Source organism: Leptopilina heterotoma, unplaced genomic scaffold, assembly GCF_015476425.1.
Source record: "Leptopilina heterotoma isolate Lh14 unplaced genomic scaffold, ASM1547642v1 Lhet_44, whole genome shotgun sequence".
NCBI classification, from domain to species: Eukaryota; Metazoa; Arthropoda; class Insecta; order Hymenoptera; family Figitidae; genus Leptopilina; species Leptopilina heterotoma.
In genome coordinates, this window is record NW_025111084.1 from 1,321,322 (window position 1) to 1,345,725 (window position 24,404).

Here is a 24,404-nt window from a genome sequence, read left to right on the forward strand (position 1 = left end):
AGGGAAAAATTCGTGGGATATTTTTTAATTGATTAAATTTCATTCTTCGTTTTATAAATTGTAAACATTCTTTATTGTTTCTGTATGGAAATTTCGAAAGCATTTTTCACATTTAAAATCATTTTTGAAAATACTTTTGCCTTTTTAATTAACTTTCTGTTTATTGAAATATTTTTTTTAAAACGGTGAAAAATTCTAGAAATTCAATATTTAGCATTTAACGAAACTTAATTATTTAAAAAAACTAAATGTTTTTAATTAACCGTTAAATTAATTAATTAAATAATTAAGTGTGAAAATCAAATTCATGAAAAAGTGAAAATGATATTTATTTAAATAATTAAATAAAATTATGGTACTTATTTAAATACTTAAATAGAATCATGGTAATTAAATAATTAAATGAAATTAATATAATTTTTTTAAGAAGCAAATAAAATTAATTAAATAATTAAAGGGAATTTTTTATTAAAAGTTTAGTTGATTAATTTTTTTAATTATAAAGAATACAACGAGCAAAGAGTGCAAGACACAGAGAAAAATGTAAAATCATTTTAAGGATTATTATATTTTATAAAAGCAAATAATAAAAACTTTACAATTTCCATTTGTTTTATTTTTAATTTTGAAATGTAGAAATTTTTGTTTCAAAATAATTTTGAAACAAATAAAAGTCTATTTTAAAATTTTTCAATTTAATTAAGTTTATTTCAATTTAACTAAATTTACTTCAATTTATATAAATTTACATCATTTTTATTAAATTTACAATACTTTAGTTTCATTAAATTTCTATTAATTTTAATTGTTACTTGTTTAGTTTTTAATTTAGTTTCTTTTCTTTAAAAAAAATTATTTTTTCTAAAAAAAAAATATTTTTCTTTATTTTGAATAAAAAATTTGCTTAACAATAAAAATGACTTTACATTTTTTTCTGCGAGAAAGAGTGCTCTGTGAGATTAAAGATTCATCGCTCTAAGGGATGAACAGAGAGACAACGAGGCGGGTCATCGTGAATAGCCACACACCGAAAAAAAAGAAGTGCATCGAGTGTATGACGCGTGAAAAAAGAAGTGTCCGGAATGTTTTTTTTTTTATTTTTCCAAAAACATTTTTTTATTATGTCGATGCACCTAACACGTCAACGGTACTCGAAATTATTTTTGAAGAACATTTTTTACTTTATCGGTAATCGATCGTTTTTTTCTAATTAATACAAAATAATAATTTCACTACAGAGAACAAAAATGATAAAATTAAATTTCAAGGAAAATTTTTAGTCACTCGAAATTCTGAGAGTAAAAGCACTAGAAAAAATAAATCTCTGCGTCGAAATATTTAGTCAAACTGATACAATTTAATAATTACTGCATTTAATTAAAATTTCACTTTTAATTATACTTTTAATTTCACATTTGACATCTTACTCTTAATTTTTCTCTTAATTTCACTTTTAATTTCACTTTTAATTTTACACTTAATTTTCATTTTAAATAAATTTTTCTTAAATTTTTCTTTTTAATTTTACTTTAATTTTTAATTTATCATTGAATGATTACGTAAAACAATTAAAGAACATATTTTTCAAATTTTATTTTCCATTGGTAGAATATTTTGAAAATGTTTTCTTTCATTTTTTTCAATTAAAAGTTTGTAATGATTGAAAGTCGTTCAATTAAAATGTTTTTGTTCATTTAACGAATTTCTTGAAACAAGTAATATTGAAAAAAATAACCAATGAAATATAAATATTAAATCAATAGTCCGATGAATGAAGCTATATAGCATCCAATTAAATTATCAAATAATGTAACATTTTAATTGATAAAAATAATTAACGAGTATTAGTATTCGAATTTCGTACGGGTTCTTTTTTTATTATTTTTAAATAAAAAAATTTTTTCAACTCACAAATGGAAATTCAAGATTTATTAAAATATTTCAATGTATTAATTATTCGAAAATTGAACTAAATATGTTTCGACAGCAGATTTGAAGAATAATAAAAAAAGTAAATTTTGTAATTAATAAACATAATGAAACATATTTCGGTCTATTTTAATTACTCGATGGATTAATGAATATATGGCAAATAAATAAATATTCTTTTTTTAAAAATCGTATTGCTTCTACTATTAGATATTTTGTATTACAAGTTTAATACAAAATTAATAAAAAATTAAAAAATTAAAAAATGATGAAAATAATAATAAAGAAGAAAAAATGGTTATATTAATAAGAATTATAAAAATGAAGTTGTAATTATTATAAATATTTTTTAACCTCCGCCTCCAGGTTAAAAAAAAAAATTAGACTAATTTTAATAGAAAATTATAAAATACAATTTAATTATATTCTCTTGTGAACATAAACAAACAAAATATAAAACTGAAAAAATTGATATTGAAATGAATTTAAAAATTATTTGCTGGATTAAAAATTATTAATTAAATTTAAAAAACAAATTTTGCTAAACTGCTAAAATGTCAGAAAATAAAAAAATCCTTTATTATCATAACACGGACAAGCACAACATTTTTTATCTTTACAAAAATATCTACAAATTCAACATTAACTCTCAAAATTAATAAAAATTACCTCAAAATACTTTATTGTATCAAGAAAATATTTCTTTTAATCGTACTAAATTTTTTAAAAATAATTATAGAAAAAATACGTTCTCAAACCAATTGCCAATATCTTATATCGAGGAATAAGCGAAAAAAAAATTTTATTAAGTAAATTAAGTAATTTATTGATTTTTTTAAGAAAATAGACTCAAAAGTTGTGGAATTTTTTTTATAAAGCCTTTAAATTATATAATTTTTAATTAGATTTAAAAAATATTTAAAAAAGGCGCCAAGCATTCTTCATTTTCTGACTGCGTGCGCAACGTTGGAGTGGGGGAATGACGCCATCCCCCACTCTAACGCTACGGAACCAATCAATTTTAATTTTATTTACAGGGTTGCCACAAGTCAGGGAAATCAGGGAAAAGGTCAGGGAATTTTATTAAAAGTACAATCTTAATAAATATTAAAATGCTTCCCAGAAATTCAATTATTTTCAAAAATTTTGAAAAAGTTCTCGTCAGCATTTCAATTATCTTTATAAATATCAAAATTCTTCGACAAACTTGAATTTTATTCAGGAATTTTAATAAAATTCATTATAAAATTCAATTATTTTCATAAATAACAATATTCATCACAAAAATTCAATTATTTTCAAAATTAATAAAATTCTTCGCAGAAATTTAAATACTTTCAAAAAATCATAAAAAATTGTCGTCAACATTTCAATTATCTTTATAAATGAAAAGCAAAATTTTTCGACAAAATTCAATTTATTTATAGGAATTTTAATAAAATTCATTGCAAAATTCAATTAATTTCAATAACTTTTCTCAATTCAATAATTTTTAATATTCTACTATTTGAATAAAATTTTAAAATTATTTTCTGGGATTTATTTATCATAAATAACAATATTCATCACAAGAATTTTGATAGAATTTCAATTACTTTTTAATACAATTTTAATCGAATTCCTCGAAAAATGTAATTATTCTTAAAAATGTTATTAAGATTAAAAAAATGTAATTCGTCGAAAGAATTCCATTTTTTAAAAATTTGTAGATAAAATTATGTATAAGATTTAAATTTTAAGAAATATTCAATTATTCATTAAATTATCTGTTTTTATTTAAATAATTGAATTCTTGTAAAAATTTCTAATAAAAATTGATTTAAAAATTAATATTAGTAAAAGTTTTAGATAATAATTGAATTTGAGAGAAGTTACTAATAATTGCAATTTTTAGAAATAAATTAAATTTTGTAAAAGTTTCAAATTAAAATCTTTGAAAATTTAAATTTTTCATACATAAAAAATAAAAAAAAAAATTTTTTCCATAAAATTCTATAGAACTAATTTTTTTCAAAAAGATTAATCGAAATTTTTTAAAATTATTTCCAGTTTTTATTTTCTAATGTACATTTGAATTGAAGAATTTCCAAGTAATTAAAATTTCACGTAAAATTGAAATCTAAACAAATTAATTTGACAATTCTCAACAGAACTTTAGTAAAAATTTATAAAAATAATTGATTTAAAGAAGAATTTTTTTTAAATTGTAGAAAATAATAATTGAATTGAAATGATGAAAATAATTTTAAAGGAGTTAGAGTAACAATATTCTTATATTATAATAAAAAATAATTATTTTATCACTCGGTCATTTTTAATTATTATAAAATATAAAGAAATCGATTATTCCGGAGTGATCCATTTCTTCGTGTTTTACAATAATACTTTTATCAGTTATTTTTTATAACTTTATTTTTATCAGTTATTGAATTTCAAAAAGGTTTAAATTTGAATATTTTGAAGAATTTTAATTCCTTTGAAAAAATAATAATAATTAAATATTTATTTAAAGAACAAGTTATTGGTGTTTGAATAATTTTACAATTAAGGAAATTCGTAAATTAAATGGAACATTTTTTTTTGAATCTATTAATTTTTAGAGTGAAGCAGAATATTCTTTAGGGTCAGGGAGAAAGTCAAAATCAGTCAGAAAAAAGTCTGGAAGTCGGGGAAAAACGAAATCAAATTTTTGTGGCAAACCTGTTTTATTAATTTTTCTTTTCTCTTATTTTCTTATAGAAACTGATTCAAGAATCATAGATGCAATGTGTAATTAATAGTTAAATAAAATTAAAAATTCTAAAATAATATTAAAACATTTAAATTAAAAGTTTCATAATGGAATTTTTAAAATGAAAAATTTTAATTTAATGTAAATGGTAATCAAGATTAATCTTTAGAGGGCCGGTAAATTTGCACAGATTTTAGTAGTTTTTTATTTAAAAAAAATTTATAAATAAGAAGTCAATTCGATAAGAAGAGTCGTCAAAATAAATGGTGGGCACTCTAAAGGTTCAATGTTCTAAATTAGTATTAAAACTTTTAAATTAAAATTAAAAATATTTAATTAAAGTTAAAAGTTTACAACTCTAATTAAAAGTATAAAAATTAGAAAATTTCGCCTTTTCCTCGATAAAACGATATTAAAATTTTTTTAAAATTCCAAAGAACTCTACCAAACAATGATCGATTACCGACAAGAAGTATTAAATAATCACCGTTGATGTAAGGTATATATATATATATATATATTATAGAATATAATAGAATATAATAATAATAATGATAATAAAAATATGAGAATAATGATAATGATAATGATAATGATAATAATAATAATAATAATAATTAAAAAATTGTCTGTGTAACGATGTGTAATGTGGGTTTCGTACACAATATCAATTAACGTGCACAAGAACAATATACTGCCACGAGATTTGCGTGCAGGGCGGGTTTTTTCGTGCAGCCGCACGGAGCATTAACAGTGTGACAGACCTGGCTTTAATAGATATAACTTTAGCCCCAACGGCCATGTTCTCTTTACAGTAGATTGGACCATACGCAACGTGGTCCCATACGGGTGGATTATTCGCACGATCCACAACGTCAATCTGAACCTCCACCGTTCTTGACAAGGACGGGAAGCCCTTGTCTTGGGCCATCGCCTCCAGCTTGTATGTCTCGCGCTACACCAGACGCGGTATACAACAAATGGAAAAAAAACAAAAACAACATCGTTAGTTAGAACACATTTTTTTTAACAAACTTTCAAATTTTTTTTTTTTTTTTTTTTTGGGTTTTTTCTTGACTTGAGAGAAGAAGAAAATTAGGCGAAAAAAAAGTCCGGGGTCAGCTGAGCTGGAGGCTGGAGGAGAGGGTCCCTAAAATCGATCCGGGTCCTGATCAACAATCGTAGTCTCGTGATCCCGTAGTACCTATTTTTTTACTTTTTACCGTTTGACTCTTTTTACAATCTTTTTTTTTTTATAGTAAAGACGCTTTTTCTTTTTTGACTCAAGAGAGAGTTTTTTTTTTTTTTTGACGACCTGCACGTCACTCTTGACCAGTGCACGAGTCGTTCGTTTTTAGTCGATGTTGGATGTGGATTCCTTAGGTGGTAGTTGTGAGAGTGGTTCGTACAGCACGTGTGTACGATGACTTTTTTTTTGTTAGGTGATTTTTGTATATAGTAGAGTATTGTATAACTAGAAATATATATGACTTATAGCATAGTATTATAATTAATATATATAGTATTAAGTATATATATGATATAATTAATATACGAAGGAATAATAATATATATATAATATGTAATATAAAGGAGTATGCTGAGCGATCTACCACGCACGCACACGCCGCGCTTAACCATGCCTGCTCTTCAAAGGGTCTGAAAAAGGATGTTAGTGAGAGAAAATAAATAAATAAAGAAATAATAAAAGGCAAAAAAGGAATTTTACCAAAATACTGGGAGATAAAACAAGGGGTCCTACCAAGGAACTTTATTTTCCTTCTACGGTTTCTTCAGTAATTCTTCGCTCAAGGTAATTGCATCGGCTATTCTCACTTTTTTTTTGGTAATCAAATTATTTTATTTATTTATTTAAAGAAATCAAGTTCCTAGGGCTGTTAGCCCTATATATTTTAAAAAATAGTTTCTAATATTTATTAAGTCTTAACTGGAAATTAAATCTCCCCAAACAAATTAAAATTTTGGAAGAAATACATTTTTAATAAATAGAAAATTTATTTATTAAAACAGATAGAAATAAATAGAAAATCTATTTATTGAAATTCAAAGAAATAAATAGAAAATCTATTCATTGAAATAGATAGAAAGAAATAGAAAATCTATTTATTGAAAATATGTTTCTTTGACAAAAATCTATGGAGAAGAAATTATTTCAGAAAATATTATTTACATGAAACAGAGAAAATCGATTTTCATTAGAAATTATATTTGAAAAAGGCGCCAAGAATTCTTTACTCTTTGACTGCGTGCGCAACATTAGAGTGGGAGAATGACGCCATCCCCCACTCTAACGCTACGTTGACCAATCAACTTTCGCGCTTCGCAAAAGCAAGTTAAGTTACTCCGAAAGCTATTAAAAAGGAAATTAGAACAGTAATTACCGAATCGATTTCGTTCTTACTCAAAAACAAGATAAAAAAAATCACTCGATCTCAGTGTTTTTTTATTACAGGATATCCGCAAAGAAAATTTTCGATTTTCCCTTAGAGAAAAATTTGAAATCATAGAAAAATTTGGGTAATTAGAAAGTGAGGGGAAAATAAAATATCTTTTTGCTTTCAAAGATCCGAAAAATAGTTTTTATTATTAAAAATAATTTATTATTTTGTGTAACTTTTATGATAAACAATAAAAAGGACGAATTATATTCATTTTCTATTTATTTAAAATGTATTTGTATTTTAAAATATATTTGAAAATATAAATAAATATAAAAATAAATATCTAATTAAAAAATATATTATAAAAAATAATAATAATATACATTAATAATATCCAAAAAGAATAATTAAAAATTTAATAATAAAACATAATATTATATTCATTTTCTATTTATGAAGAATACATTTCTTTGGAAAAATTGCTACTTAAAATTCATTTATTCAAATTCATTTAAATTATTATTTGACAATATATTTGAAATTTAATAATAAATGCCTAATAAAACATAATAATTACATTCATTTTCTACTTTACTTCGGCAAAATTAGTATTTACAATGTAATATTTTAATAATTTATATTTATTAAAATTATCATTTGAAAATTTATTTGAAATTAAAGAGAAAAGCCGGAATCTTGTTCATAGCCGAAAGGCACGAACTATGTATGTATTTATTTGAAATTTAATGATAAAATTTAATACTTATTTTTTTTCTATTTATCAAAAATATGTTTTTAGGCAAAATTTTATGGGAAAGTAATTATTTACAAAGAATTATTTATACGAAACAGAAAAATAGGCTAGTGTTTGAAAAAATATTTGAAAAAGGCGCCAAGTTTACTCTCTGACTGCGCGCGCAACGTTGGAGTGGGGGAATGACGCCATCCCCCACTCTAACGCTACGGAACCAATCAATTCACGTGTTTTCTAAAAACATGTGAATCGAAAAAGAAAATTATTTTTGTTTTGAGTGATCGTTTCCCTCTATTTTTATTACTAGAAATTTTGTTCTTGAACATCTACAAAATAATTATTAAAATTTAATTAATTTGAAGAATTACAAATAACAATAAATAAATAGTAAATATAAATAATAATGAACCATTAATTAAATTACGATGAACAATAAATAATAATGAACAACTAACAAATAGTAAAAAATAAATATTCATAAATAAAAAATAATATAAAAATAAACAAATAAATAACAAAAAATAATATTGATTAGTGATAAAAATACTTGGAATAAAAAAGAAAAATTTAAGTTTCGGTAAAAAATCGGGAAACTTTGAAAATAGAATTTTGCGGATATCCTATTTGACAACTATTTGGATCATATTAAAAAATCTATAAAATATATAGTAATAAAATAATGAATAAGAATAATTAATCAGATGTCAGAATATTTTGAATTTCATTTGAATTTTCCCAGACAAAAAAATTTGTTTCGTCACTATGTTGAAGTTGAATAGCCAATTAAATTATCCCAAACACAACAAGAAAAAAGATACAAAGCTATAGAATGAAACGGTTTTTTTTGTTGTGTAGATGTCGCTAAGTGTATCCACCCAGTTGATATCATGCATTGACACATTCCTGCAAATCATGATGTTCGTTTCATACACATATATATATATTATAAAATATATAGGACATCTCAATTTCTGAATCTGTTAATATTAAGTACATTTTTCATTATTAAATTTTATTAATAATATTAATAATATTTATAATATTTATAATTATTTTGAATTTAAAATATTACTTAAATCTTAATCAGAATTTTTTTTCGTTAAATATTAATAAGATTTTCTTTTCATTAAATATTTTTTGTAAAAAAATTTCAAATCAAGATTTAAATATTATTTAAATATTAATGGCGAAAATTTCCATTAATATTTAAAAATGAAAAATTGCATTGAACACAAAAATTGCACTTGTCAAGTTTAATACACGAAAATTTAAAACTCAATTGATAACTTCAGTTAGTTGACAAGTAGAGCCGTTGATTGGTGCGCCTTTCTTTTGGCTGCGCGCGCAACGTCGGAGTGGGGGAATGACGCCACCTCCCACTCTTACGCTGCGGAACCAATCAACTCAGGCGCTTTGTATGAATAAGTGACGCTATTCCGAACGCTACTGAAAAAAGAAAGAAATTGTTTAGAATTCTCTAGAATATTTTCCAGAATTCTAGAATATTTCTTGAATATTTCTTTTCTAAGAAAATTGTTAAAATTCTTTAAAAAATAGTTTAAGTTTTACGCATTTTTAGAACTCATAATTGCAATATCTGTGAACAATGTATACATGTGAGTTCAATGTTGTAATGATAGGCGAAAAAAATGTATTAAAAATTATTTTACGACTAGTTTATAATACATATTTAAAAATGTAAATATTTATAAATGCGAAAAAAGAGAGTGGGGGAGGGGGGTGATTAAAAAATGGTGTGTTGAAGATCAACAGAGCATGGCTTGGCACGACATGTCTTTTTTTTTTTCTTTTTTTTTTTGGTGATGTCGTGACATACAAACCTGGCTTTCACCGACGTCACCTTAGTACCCACTGTGACATTTTCTTTGATGTGAATGGGGCCGTATACGTTCATATCCCACTTAGGAGGGTTACTGTTTCTGTCTACGACGATTAACTCAACGTCCACGTCAGCGTGCGAGGGTGGTTTCCCTCTGTCGGAGGCACGTACTCTCAGGTGATACCTGTCTTGCTATTGGCAAAATATGGGCCGTCAAGTTACAGGACACTTTGGGACACTGTACAATCGTTTACGATCAAAATCAAATTTTTTTTTTTTTTTTTTGTTTTTTAAGAAAGAAATTAAAATATATATATGACAAGAGTTCATGAGATAGTGACAGATCCGCGATGCTAGACAAAATCTATTTACTTCCGATATGGAAATAATTTTGAATTTTGAATTTTTTGGTTAATTGAAAATTTTGATTTTTAAATTTTGACTAGTTGAGAATTTTACATGGAGAAAATATGATTTTAATTTATATTTATTTTTTTTTTTACTTTCTTTGAAATTTACTTTATAGGTTTGAATAATGCAATTTGAAATATGGAGACTCTAGTCTTATTTTTACTTTTTACAAAAAAAATACTTTTTAAAAATTATAATCTCGAAAATATAATAAATAGTAATATGGAGATTATTTTTTTACTTTTTACGAAAAAAATAACTTTTAAAAATTATTATGTCAAAAATGTAATAAATAGTAATCTGGAAACTAGTTTTTTATTTTTTACTAAAAAAAATTATAATATCAAAAATATAATGAATAATTACAAAAAGAAAAAACGTTCTTGAGTCAATAAAGGGCAATTAAACCTCGTAAGGTAACATTTTACTTTTTAAATTTCGTTTTGAGCTAAGAAAGTAAATTTAAAGTCTCTAAAGATTACTTTGAATATTTAGAATTTTTCGTATTTTATTTTTTTTTATATAAAAATTATAATCAAAAGTTTGATTTAGAATTTAAGGCTCAAATTGAGAGATTAATTTTTACTCAAATTGACTCTTAGAGACTCAAAATAAACATTAGAAGAAAACAATTTTTTTATTTAAGACTCAAAATTTATTTTATAAACTCAAGAAGACTTGAAAAAATAATTATTTTTTTATCTTCAGACTCAAATTAACTCAAATTTTTTCAATTATTATTAGCTCAAAATGACATTTGGGAAAATATTTTTTGCTGTAAATGTTCAAAATAATTTTCGAAGATTGTAAATTTAGGTAAATAACCACGAAATTAATTTTAGAAATTTTAGCTAGGAATTTAAATTGCTTTGTGATAGACTCAAAATGTTTATTTTTGATTTTGAAGAATAATTTTCCAAATTAAGACTCAAAATGATCTAATAGAGTCAAATTTTTTTAATTTCTTGGTTCAAAATAACCGTAAGAAAAAAAAAGTTTTATTCTGAATGCTCAAAATAATCATTAATTACCAAATAAACTTTGTTAGCTCAAAATAAACTTTAGACAATAAAAATTTACGTTACGAACTCAAATTGCCCATAATAGACTCAAAATGTCCATTAAAAGAATTTAAATTAAATTTAAATTTAAATATTCAAAATAATCTTTAGAGACTTTAAATTAAGTTCATTAGCTCAAAACGGAGTCTAAAAAGTAAAATGTTACCTTACGAATTATAATTGCTCTTTATTGATTCAAATTGACACTTATTTATTGGCTCAAAAACATTTTTCGTATTTTATGACTCAAAATTATCTTTATAAACTCAAAGAAACATTAAAAGACTCAATTTTTACTCTATTGGCTCAAAATGACCTGTAGACTCAATTTTTATTCTTTTTAAGCTCAAAATGACAAGTAGAGAAAATAAATTTCACTCAAAATGTTATAAATAATTTTTTGAATTTCCTCATTAGCTCAAAATGAATTTTAATGAGTAATATTATACGTTACTTGATCAAACTGCTCTTTAATGGCTCAAAATGTCATTAGTAAATTGCTTTAATTTTATAATTATAAACAAAAAAATTTTTGTAGTCTCCTTATTTTAATTTCAAATTGAAAAATTCAAACTTTTTGTTATTAAATCTTTTTTTTATGATTTTAAAATAGAATTTATCATTCGAAATTAAATTTTGATGTCACCTACTCAAGTTTGATTTTTGAAAAACAAATTATAAATTGAAAAACTTAAATTTAAAGAAAAAAATTAAAAATTTATATTACAAACTTTATAATTAAAATTATAATTAAAAAAATTGTAAAATTATTTCGTGTAAATTAAATACGATTCAAAATAATAAATTTTTTAAAAAAAAAAAAGAAATAACTTTCTAACAATCGGAGCAGCCAAATTTTGAGTTTGCGTCAAGTTTTTTTTCCAACTAATTAGTTTTTACAAATTAATGAAATTACTAATTAATGAATTATTTAATTGATTAATTATTTAGTTAGAAACATTAATTTCTATTTAATAAAATTTAAATGACTATTTTTCATAATTTAAGGTAATTTATTTGTTATTTATTATTTATTAATTAATATTTACTTATTTATTTATTAATATTTATTAATATTTGTTATTATTAATAATTAAGATATTGTTTTTTAATAACATGGCTTTATAAAATTTTTTTTGAATTCAGAAGTTTTTAAAGTATTTTTTATGTTCGTTTATGGATATTTAATAGAATTCATACAAAGGAGTTTGATTTGATATTTTATTAACTAATATTATTATTTATTAATAAAATTTTGAATATAATTATAACTGTGTTTTAATTGTAATTCAAATTAAAAATTTATTTTTTAAGTTTATTAATTAAAACTTAATTATTTAATAATAAAGTAATTTTTGTTGTTGAGTATATAAAATTAAATATTAAATATTTTGTAAATTTTCTTAATTATTATTTACTAATAATTAATTAATAAATAAAGAAATAAACAAGTAAATGAAGTTCTTTAATATTTTTTTATTTTTTTTTTGCATAATTTTTTGTACTAATTTAATAATAAAAGTTCTATTTTAATTGTAATATTAAAAAGATACAAAAAATAGAAAATATGGAACAGTGAATATAATTTTTAAACTTTTTTTATTTAATTTTTATTGGAAGCAATAAACAAATGAGGAAAATTGAAGATAAACAAAAGAAAACGAAACCAAAAAAGTTTCTTTTTCTCGAAAAACTGATATTATCAAATAGTCTATTTTGCAATTTAAGTCTCGTTAAAACTTATATTAGTCTCGGGAAAATAGAAAAAAACGCATGACGCAAACTTAAGCTCACGGCGTTCTGGCAGCTCTGTTCATAAACTCAATTTAAACTTTCCAAACTCAAATTAAACTTTAAGAACTCAAATAATTAACTCTATCTTTACAACTGAATTTTACAATTTTGTTTGATACATTTTGTACAACATAATTTTGCTCTTTTCTTTCTTTTTTTACAAACTGATTTCGAACTCAAATTGTACAGAAAAATAATAAAAGATTGGAGAGATATCCTTGCGGAAAAAAACTTATTGGGCAAAAAAATATTTTTTTTCAACAACAAAGCTTCAATCAATCTCAAAAAATTTGGAAATTAAATTAATATTTCAAAATTTGCAATTTTTGTACATATTTAAATATTTTAGTTATTCTATTTTATTTGTATTAATTTTAGTTTTACCTCCAAATAATTTAGTTTAAAAGCAAAAGAATTTTTTTTCGTTTAGAAATATGAAAATTTAGATTAGAATTAAAGAATTTTGATTTTTTTATAATTAAATTTTTTTTTTATACAATTTTTACATTCTCATTTTTTAATAAAAATGTTAAATAAAAAGTAGAAGTACTCTCAAGTGTGAATTGAAGATTAAAAATAAATTTCAAAAAAAAAAAAAATAAAAAAAATATCTAAAATGACAGTTTGATTGAGACGACAGTTGATTGGCAGCTCTGAATCCTCATATATACTACTCCCAATAATTTTTTTTATCGCAAGGAGTACAAGAGTCCGATTAGGTACCTGGACGACGAAACTGCGGACCTAGTTGGTTCTGAAACACTCAAATCTGTGTGTTATCAGACAATAATTTAAAGAGAAAAATTATTAAAGCAAAATTTTAAAAAATTACTACTTGTGAGAAAAAACTTTGTGTTTTTTTTATTTATTTTTTGCTTGTAATATTGTGATAAATGTCATTTGTTTATCGTCCAGTACCCAAACCCGACTCAGAACATAATAAAAATAACTTAAAAACTCATGTGTATAATAATATGTACAACAAGTTATTTTTTTTTTTATAAAATTAAGGAAAAGTCAAGAAAAATCAACCAAAAAAAAAAAATAATTGTTAGATAATTAGGAATTCAAATGATAATTCAAAAAACAAACTCACAAACAAAGAGAACACAAAAGCTTTACAAAAGTAGTGGAGGGGGGGGAAATAGTACAAAGTAAAAGAGGTCTGTGTAATGTACAATTTTGACAAAATTCCATTTTTATTTTTATTCTACTTTCATTTTGATTTTTTTTTACTTTTATTTTATTTTTTACTTCATTTTTAATTTATTTCTATTTCAGTTTATTTTATTCTTCTTTTATTCCTTTTTCATTTTTATTTTATGTCTGTTTTATTTCTATTTCTAGTTTTATTTCTAATTTAATTTTATGATAATTTTATTTTAATTTTACTTTAATTTTACTTTAATTTAATTTTAATTTAATTTAATTTAATTTAATTTAATTTTTATTTTAATTTTATTTTCATTTTCATTTCATTTTCATTCTACTTTTATAACTACTTCTATTTCAATTTTTATTTCTACTTTTATATTATTCTTATTTGATTTTTATTTTGATTGATATTGTTATTATTGATATTGATTTTAATATTTTTGGAAATTTTCTTTTTATATTCTTTTTGACATTTTTTTTTTTGGATATTTTTGTTAATATTCTTTTTTGATATTTTTTTGATTTTTTATTGACATTTTTATTTATATTTTACTTTAATTTTCAAAGGGAAGAATTTTTAAAATTTGAAAATTATTATTTACACTTTAAATTTTTCTTTACTAAATTTTTTCAAAAAATTGATAGTTATCCAGATAAAAATTTTTAAGGGCATTTTTGAAAAAATATTATAAATTAATTTTTTATTTCATAAATAAACAATTTTTATAAATAATAAATCTTTTTGAAAAATATTTTCAAACATTTTTATTTCGTTAATTATTTTATTTCTCTATATTTTATTTTTCTCATTATCATTATTTTATAATAATTTACTCATCTTTCGAAATTTCTATTTATTTATTTTTTTTTGCAATATAGAATTTTCTTGAATTCATTAACGAATTAATTAAATAAATATGAAATAGTAACATTTATTGCACTTTAAATTTTTTATTTATTTATTTATTCAATTTAGATGTGAAATTTTTAATATATATAAGAGTAATAATTATATTAATAATAAAAATAGAAATTATAATAAGAACAACTATAATAATAAAAATAAAAATAAAAATGAAAATAATAATAATAATAATAATAATAATAATAATAATAATAATAATAATAATAATAATAATAATAATAATTTTGGTAGCAAACAAATAAATAGATATAATAATATAGTAATTATAAAAAGTAATAAAATAAAGAAATAAAAAAATGAAAAACAAGAAAAGTAAAAAATAAAATTAAAAACTATTTGTACATAAAAAATAAGTAAATGAAAAGAATGAATAAAAATATTTTTGAATTGAAAATTATTTTCAATTCGAAAAATTAATTTTGAACTTTCTAATAAGTATTTTGAGTAGAAAGAATATTTTTTTAAATGTTTATGAAACTTGAAGAATAAATAAAAAAAATTGTACATTTCACAGCGAGAAAAAAGAAAATGAAAAAAAAATAAAATAAAAATAAAGGAATTACAGAAATGAAAAGCAAGTAGAGTATAAAACAAAAAAAATTCTTTTTTTGGGCGTGAAACTGAAAGAAGACGCTCATGAAATTAGTAATGAGCGTTATGTAAAGAATTTTCTCTTTCTTTTTTTTGTGAATATTTTGTATACAATTTGAAATATCGCCTTGAGCAGAGGTGAAACACAAAAAGGTTCCTACTTACTGTAAAAAAGCCCTTTTTTGTTTCATCAAATCCGAAGAAAGTAAATGGTGCAATAAACACAAACATAAACAATATAAAGAAGATCAAAAATTAGTCTTTTTACGAAATCAACCAATGGCAGGCATTTGCATGCAAGCAGAATGCGTTAAAGAATATATAGGCGGTTTTAAGGAAAGTTATTTTAGGAAGAGAGAGAATGGTTTTTGTTTTTTTTTTGTTTTCTTTTTAAATTTTTTTTCTTTTTTTTTCTTTGAAATATAGAGAAATCGAGGAGAAGGGGGGAGGCTAAATTTTTTTAAGAATAAAAAGAATCTTTTTTCTGTTGTTATGGGCAAAAAAAAAAAGTAATTCTGACGACCCCATTTTTTTCTGTTGTTGTTGTTTGTTGAAATTCGTTTTTGTATAACGAAATTTGAGGAAAAAAAATGATGAATAAAAACAGGAAATACCCGGTGGACGTTACGTAATTTGTTTTTGGTTGTTTTCTTTTTAAAATTTTTGACAGTGTATGCTGCCCCAATCACAGAAGAAAAAATGTCACAAAACGGACAGTTTCTTACGGGCTATGCGCACTTGCTCTCGTTAGAAAATTAAAATTTGTTTTTTTTTTAAATTTGGAAATAATATTTAATTGAAAAAGAAAGGGATAAGAGTCCAATTGGCAGTTTTCTGAAGAAAAAACTGTTATAAAATATTACACTCAAAATTAATACAATTTTTTTAACAATTTTATTTATTTCGAAAATTTTCTTTGAATTTTTTTAAATTGTTTATGATTTTCTTTACAATTTTATATATTTTTAAAATTTTCTTCGTAGTTTTTAAATTGTTTATTTACAAAAATAAAATTGTTTCTTTGTTTCTTAATAATTTTATAAATTTTAAAAATTTGCTCCTTTTTGAAAATTTTTTTTAACAATTTTATAAATTTTAAAACTTTGTTCCTATTTTCTAAATTATTTTAACAATTTTATAAATTTTAAAATTTTTTTCCTATTTTGAAAATTTTCTTAACAATTTTATATGTTTCAAAAATTTTCTTTGTATATTTTTAAAATTTGTTTAACAAAGCTTTTTCGTACAAAGTACTTAACAATAAATTTTAAATTATTTAACAATTTAACAGAAACAATTTAAAAAATTTCTAAATTATTTTGTTCGGATTTTCAATTCTTTTTTTGTTTTTATATTTTTTCATTTTTTAATTCAAAATTTAATTATTATGAGATATTTATTTATTTTGTAAATAAACATGGGACTAATTTTCATTTCCTTGGCAATTTTTTTTGCTTCGTGTTATTTTAATTTTTTAATGCTCTTTTTAAAAAAATTAGTCGAAATTCTAAATATTTCATTTTTTAATAGTCAATTTATTGTATTTTATTTTTATTTACTTTGCAAATGAATAAATATTTAATTTTGAACTTTGAGTCTCAATCATTGATTTTTTGTATTGAAATTTTCATTTGAAACATTAATTTTTTATATTCAAATTTTTATTTAAAATATTCATTTTTTTAATTTAAATTTTTTTTTATATTGAGACTCTTTTTAATGTAAAATTTCTTTTATGTTGAAATTTAATCGACAAGTTAAAAAAAATATTTTACATTAAAAATAAAACTTTAAAAATTCGAAACGTTCGAATGAAGGAAATATTTTTTTATTATAAATCTTTTCCTAAAAATTACTCTGACTGTAATAAAAATTAAAAACGTAATTTAAACATTCTAAAATTTCGTAAATTATTTTTTCACCACGTATTATTGTCAAAATAAAATTTTTAATTTGAAAAAGAAATTTTTGACTAAATTTTTCTTTACTTTGTATTTTTGATCTCTTTTGTATTAAAAATATTTTTTATAGAAATAAAAAGAAATTTTTTTTATTTTATTCAATATTTTCTGTAAAAATACTTTTTTAAAAAATATTGCTTTCAAAATAAGGACATTTACGAATTTTTCTTTTAAACTTGAAATAAAATAAATTTGAAATACAAAGAATATATAAGAAAAATTTGTTTAGATTGACAGTTTATTTTCTTATTTCAATTATTTCAAGTTTCTATTTAAAATTTTTTAATTTAAACTTTAAACTTTTTTTTTAAATATCAAATTATTAAAAAGTTGGTGTTTCATTAATTTGTTTTTAATATTTAATTAAATTTAATTTTAATTAATAAAATTGATGAGCAAATTGCTTTAAATTTATTATCTATTTATTTTTGTTTTACTTATTTATTTTTGTCTTGTTTTTTATTATTATTATTATTTAATAATAGTAGTAATGTTATTCATTAATTTATAAACAGTTAAATTTTTTTAGAAAAAAGATTATCGAAATATTGTATAAATTTTTCGTGTAATACTTTCAAATGGACTCGAGGGATAGCAAAAAATATATATTTTATAGAAAAGAAAAAAAAATGAGAAGAAAACTGAAAAGGTATTTCGTGACAAAAGAAAACATTTTACAAAAACGAAAGATGAAATCAGAAACAAAGAGAAAAGTATTTGAATGAAAAGAGAAATTTTTGTTTTATTAATAAAATAAGAAAAAGAGGAAAAAAAGTAAAGTAATAAAGAATTAAAGAGGAAAAAAAGGAGAGCGCGAGCTAGAATCCGTTCCTGTAAAGACTTGAAAAATACATTCAATATAAAAATTATGCAAGCATGTTCAAAAAATTGTTTATGTCTGATGCACCACAAAATGCGTAGAAGTCGGTGTACACCGTAATGGGGCTCAAAAATAGTCGTTCCCACCTGCTCCTGGAAGTTCAAAAAAAAACATCACTTCCATTTTGCAAAAATTCACAATTAGTTCTGCTTACGAAGCTATTAAGTCTTGATTAAGAATTTCATTAATAATCGACTGTGTTTGCTTTTTTCTTTTGTTAATTATTATTTTTAAAATAGCTATTAGGGACTTTTGGGCACAAGAAAGATTTTATTATTAATTATGATTATGCTGAAGAATAGGGAAAAAAAAATTACTGATTATATTAGAGAGAGGAAAAAAAAATTAGTGTGCACATGTTTTTTTTTTAGATCGACGATCCTATATTCGAACCGTACACGTACCATAATGTTGAATTTTGGTTGTTTTTGGGAGTTTTCCTTAATTTTTCTCTTCATTTGTGGAAATTGTGATTTTTTTTTGTCAAATTCGAATGAGAATTGGTGGTAGAAATTTTTTTTTTGAATATTGTAGAGAGATTTTTTTGTTTTAAAAGAATGAGTTGTTCGATTTTTCATTTTGGTGTAAAAAATAATTGTTAATTGTTTTTTTAATTAGGTTTTTATCAAAAAATTGTTTATGTATTTTTTTTTAACTAGGACGGATAAAAATTAGAAACGATTTTAATATTATTAGTAAAATTATTAATAATTATTAATAATTATTAATAATTATTATTGTTAATTTTTATTAGTGATTACTTCAATTTAAAAATTTTTATTAACAATTATTATTTGGTTAAAAAAAGGTTTTTTGAATTCACGTCTTTTTTTAAAATTGTAAATAGTACTAGTTCATCTAAAAATAAAAAATAGTCCAAAACAAAATTTTCAAAAATGTCAAAAACTTCTGTTCCAAAATAAAAAATCGAAAAACTTTTCCCAAAAAAAAATGTCCACATTCAAAAAGTCTTCACTTGACAATTTCAAACAGAATTTGACAAATTTCAAAAAACAAGGAATTTTTTAAAATGTAAACAAAGAAAAAAGAATTTAAAAAAAACCGCCGTTTATTTTAGTGATAGGAAATTAGCACATTTTTTGGGAATTTGGACACACAGCTTCATCGAGTGAGTCTGTCTGCTTTTTTTACTCGAGATGAGTTGTCTGTTGTTTGTATATATATATATATAAATAATTTTTCAATTTTTTCTGTTTTCTTTGACATAATTAAATAAAAAAAAAAAAAATTATTGGCCCGAATGGTCGATCGATTCAGGTACGTTGAAGCGTTTGAGGAAATCAGGCATAGCTAAGTATATTACCATAGTGAACACATTGTGCATATCAATGGGAATAAAATTCTATACAAGTGCCGTACAAAAGAAACTCATTTCGTTGCAAATATTAGTGATTAGGAAATAATCATATCGGTCAAACGTATTAGTACAAGTATTATTTTTTTTCCGATTAGGCAACTAAACGGATATTTATATAATAATATATACATATAAATATGTATGTATATACATATAATATATTGTGTTGAAACATGTAAATAAACACAAATGTATATCTATAATATCGCCAGAAAGTGTACACTTATAATATGATAAAATATCTTCTACCAGAAAAAAGAAAAAAAAAAAAGTTGTAAATAAAAATATAAAATCTACTCGATCCCTGAAATAGCAACATCTAACTCTTGGCGGTGTCCTGAGACCAGCGAATATATATTACAAGCGTGTATTACAATGACAAATTTGCATTGTTTTACCAATTGTTAGATTGACTCGTTCATAAGGACGTATTTCAGGTATCGATTTTTAAAGAAATTGCATATGTATATATTATTATATATATATTTATATGTATGTACTGTTTTTTTTTAAATATATATTTCTATATAGCGAGATAAATTAGTGAGATTTGTTATCTTAATATTAAATATTATTATTAATAGATTTTTTTTTTGTTTTTTAAAAGTAAAATATGAATGTTTTTGAAAAATTGAAACTTACGTCCAGTGGCTTCTTTAAAACGATCCAACCAGATTCTGGTTGAATCTCAAAATAATCAAGGCCATGATCGTTGTATGGTGCGCTCAGTGAATACATTATTGCTCCATTGTTGTCAGCATCCTCGTCAGAGGCTGAGACTCTTAGAATATTTGTTCCAATGCTTGCGTCTTGTTTTACATTTTCAACGTATCTCTGCGAAAAAATTTACATTATTGTCACAAAAATATGGATTAAAATTTACTAATTATTTTTATTACCCACGACGAAATATTCCTTGGAAGTAACCCCTGGAAATTCCATGAAACTTCTCCATGGAATTTCCGTGGAGTTTTCCATGAAAATTCTGCAAGTTTTTTATATTAAAAATATTTTAACATTTCCAGGTTTCTCATAGGTCAGGAAAATTAGAGAATAGTCAGAGATTTTTATTAAAGTACTGGAAAAAATTGAATTTTCAAAAATTTTAATAAAATTCTTGGCAATATTTCAATTATTTTCCAAAATTTTCCTCAAATTCAATCATTTTCATTATCTATTATTTTATAATAAAATTTTTCAAAAGATTTCAATTATTTTAACAAAGTGTTGATAAAATTTAAAGCAAACATTACATTATTTTCAAAAATAATAAATTTTTTTACCTAGATTCAATTATTTTTGCATGAATAATAAAACTTATCATGGAATTTCAATTATTTTTGATACAATTTTAATCGAATTCATCGAAAAATGTAATTATTTTTGAAGATTTTATTAAAATTCGTCGAAAAATAATTGAATTATTTAAAAATTTGTTGATAAAATTCTTTATGAGGATTCAATTTTGAAAAACATTCATTTATTCAATAAATTATTTATTTACATTTTATTTGTATTTAAATAATTGAATTCTCGTAGAATTTTCTAATAAAAATTGGTTTAAAAATGAATTTCAGTTAAAATTTTACACAATAATTGAATATTGAAAGCATTATAGCATGAATTTTAAAAAATAATTAAATTTTGAATATTTTTGCGAAAATAATTACATTTTTCGAAGAATTTATTTAAATTGTATTAAAAATAATTGAAATCCTGTGAAGAATTTTATTATTTAGGAAAATTATTAAATTCTTGTAAAGAATTTTTATTACATTATTTTAAAATAATTGAAGTCTTGTAAAGAATTTTCTTATTTATGAAAATAGTTCATTACTTGCAACGAATTTTTATTAAAATTCTTGAAAATAATCAAATTTAATTAATATTTTTCAAAATAATTGTATTCTTTTGAAAAGTTTCATTAAAAATAATTGAATTTCTTTGAAAAATTCTATTATTTATAAAACTAATTGAATTATTTTCTAAAAATTTAACTAAAATTCATTTTTAATGAAATTTATTTATAGAAAATTCTACGAGAATTTAAGTATTAAAATATGTAAATAAATAATTTATTGAATAATTGAATTTTTTTGTCGAAATTTAATAAAATTTTTAATAATAATTACATTTTTCGAGGAATTCGATCAAAATTATATTAAAAATAATTGAAATTCTATAATAAGTTTTATTATTTATGAAAATAATTGAATCCCTGTAAAAATTTTATTATTTATGAAAATAATTGAATTATGGCGAAGAAATTTATAAATAATTTGTAAATAATTGAATTTCTGTGAAATTTTTATTATTTTATGAAAATAATTAAAGGTTTGCGTAAAATTTTATTTTTTTAAATAATTGAATTCTTGGAAAATTTTATTAAAATAGTAAATATTAAAAATTATTGTATTAAGGAAAATTTTTGAAAATAATTGAAATTTTGCTAAGAATTTTATTGAAATTTTTGAAAATAATTGAATTTTGGAGAAGAATTTAATTATTTCTAAAGATAATTAAAATTTTGACGAGAGTTTTTTAAAAATTTTTTAACATAATTGAATTTCTGCGAAGAAAAAAAATTTTATATTTTAATGAATTTTATTTGTTTACTTTTAAAAATTATTTTAAACTATAATCATACTTTTGAAGAATTCTAATTTAAAATTTGAAAAATAATTGTCGATTTCTACACGATTTGTGAAAATAATTCTTAATTTTTTTTTTAAATTTGAAGAAAAACTGTTAGAAAAATTATATTTTTTAATAAAATAAAGAATTTTTATTAAATTTTAAAAAGAAAATCTTTTAAAGTAACAATGACAACGGAAATTTGAATTATTTGTAGTTATGCTACTTAATTGCTAATCAATTAATTAAATTAATTAGAAACTTACGAAAATTAGAATAACTAGAAAAATAATAAAAATTAAAAGTTACAAAATTTGAAAAAAAAATGAATTAATTTAGTAAATGAATAATTAATTTGTAAAAGTGAATTGAAATTTAAAAAAAAGAAATAAAAATTTTTTTTCTTTTTTATCATCCTAAAGGGAATGTTTTCAAAATGCAAATTTTTTCGCTTTACAGCTAAACGATTTTCAAAAATTTGCAGTTGAAAACGTCTATAATTTGAGAGCAATATCCAAATTGCATATTTATCATCTATACTATAAAAATCAATAAAAACAAGTGAATATTCATTTTAAAATTGATAAAAAGAAAAAAAAATCTTTTGACAACGTCTTCCTATAGAATATTTTGAATGAAAATAAAAAGAAGTTAAAAAAAAAATTACTTCCTTCCTACCCTGGTCCAAAGTTAAAATTTCGTTTGGAATTAATTCTACCTCTTTTTTTTGCTTTCACTGAAAAGACAAGGTTGGAAGTAAAAAGGAAAAAGAATCTGTTAGTGAAAAGTGGGTCAATCTGGTTTTAAAAAGCTGTCGATTTCTTTTTTACAAATAAATTGTGAAATAAATATTCTGATAAAGTTAGCGATTTATTGAAGTAAATATGTATTAAATATATATGGTAATATAGGAGAAAAAAAGAAAAATAATATCTTGTTTTCTCTAATATTGAAATTGAATATTTGATTTATTTATTTATTCGCGTTTTTTTGGCGTTTTTCACTCACCTGACGATCGAATAAAGGTGGATTGTCATTGACGTCTGTAATTTCCACAGTGAAGGAACAAACACCTTCCAAAGACGGTTCTCCTTGATCTGTTGCTTTCACAGTGACAGACACGAATTTTCCATCATCCCCTTCTCTGTCGAATACCTAAAAAAAAGTAATTTTTTGTCATCAATCCAATTCACTCGTTTGGCAAATTATTTGGAATTTTTTTTTTTAATTTTGACAATTTTTTTTCTTTACTCTTAGAATTTTTTCAGTTTTTCCAGAAACAATAAATGTTTCTTTTCCTGCTAAAAAAAAACTACTGTGGTAAAATAATATCGAATCGAATTGGGACAGGAGAGAAATTTCTTCTATGCACTAATCATCTAAATTTGCCGAGCGACTAATTCGCAGATAATTAGTTAAACTCTGCAATTGGGTCAAATTGTAGTTCAGAGAAAGCTTTGTTGGATTTTTGTCTATTTTTATGGTTTTTTTTAAATTTTCGTTGAAACAATTTTTTTTATTCATTAGCAGTTATCGAAAAATTGATTCGAAAGCACTTAATTAATCCCAGAAAACACTTTAAATATATAATGAATGTTTATTGAAATAAGTAAAAAAATTTTGATCCTTGGAAGGAATTTGACTAATTTTTCTTTATAAAAGAATAATTTTAATTTTATTTTTTATTTTTTATTTTTTCTGTTTTAAAATTATTATCTTGAAAATAACTGAATTCTTTGGAAAAATTAATTCAAAATTTTTAATTTTTTCTGCTATAAAATAATTAAATATTTTATATTGAAAATAATTGAATTCTTTGGAAGAATTAATTCAAATTTTTGAAAATTAATTAAATTCTTTTGAAGAATTTCTTTGAATTTTTTCTAAAATAATGCACTGAAAAAAATTTTTTTGATTCAAATAATCGATTACTTGTCTATTATCAATAAATATTAACT

At 21.7% G+C, this 24,404-nt stretch overlaps 1 protein-coding gene across 4 annotated transcripts in view; it reads right to left on the reverse strand.

Annotated features, from left to right (window-relative positions):
* Positions 1-24,404, reverse strand: part of LOC122506848 (neural-cadherin) — a 227,424-nt gene that overhangs the window by 122,742 nt on the left and 80,278 nt on the right. For 2 of the 4 annotated variants that reach the window (XM_043619212.1, XM_043619209.1), the window contains 4 exons: positions 23,455-23,601; positions 20,455-20,646; positions 18,521-18,526; positions 9,658-9,848 (listed from right to left, as the gene is read on the reverse strand). In XM_043619212.1, coding sequence (XP_043475147.1) covers positions 9,658-9,848; positions 18,521-18,526; positions 20,455-20,646; positions 23,455-23,601 — 536 coding nt within the window. Of the gene's footprint in view, positions 1-5,424; positions 5,616-9,657; positions 9,849-18,520; positions 18,527-20,454; positions 20,647-23,454; positions 23,602-24,404 lie in introns of all 4 variants that reach the window. The other 2 variants (XM_043619211.1, XM_043619210.1) reach the window with 2 other exon arrangements.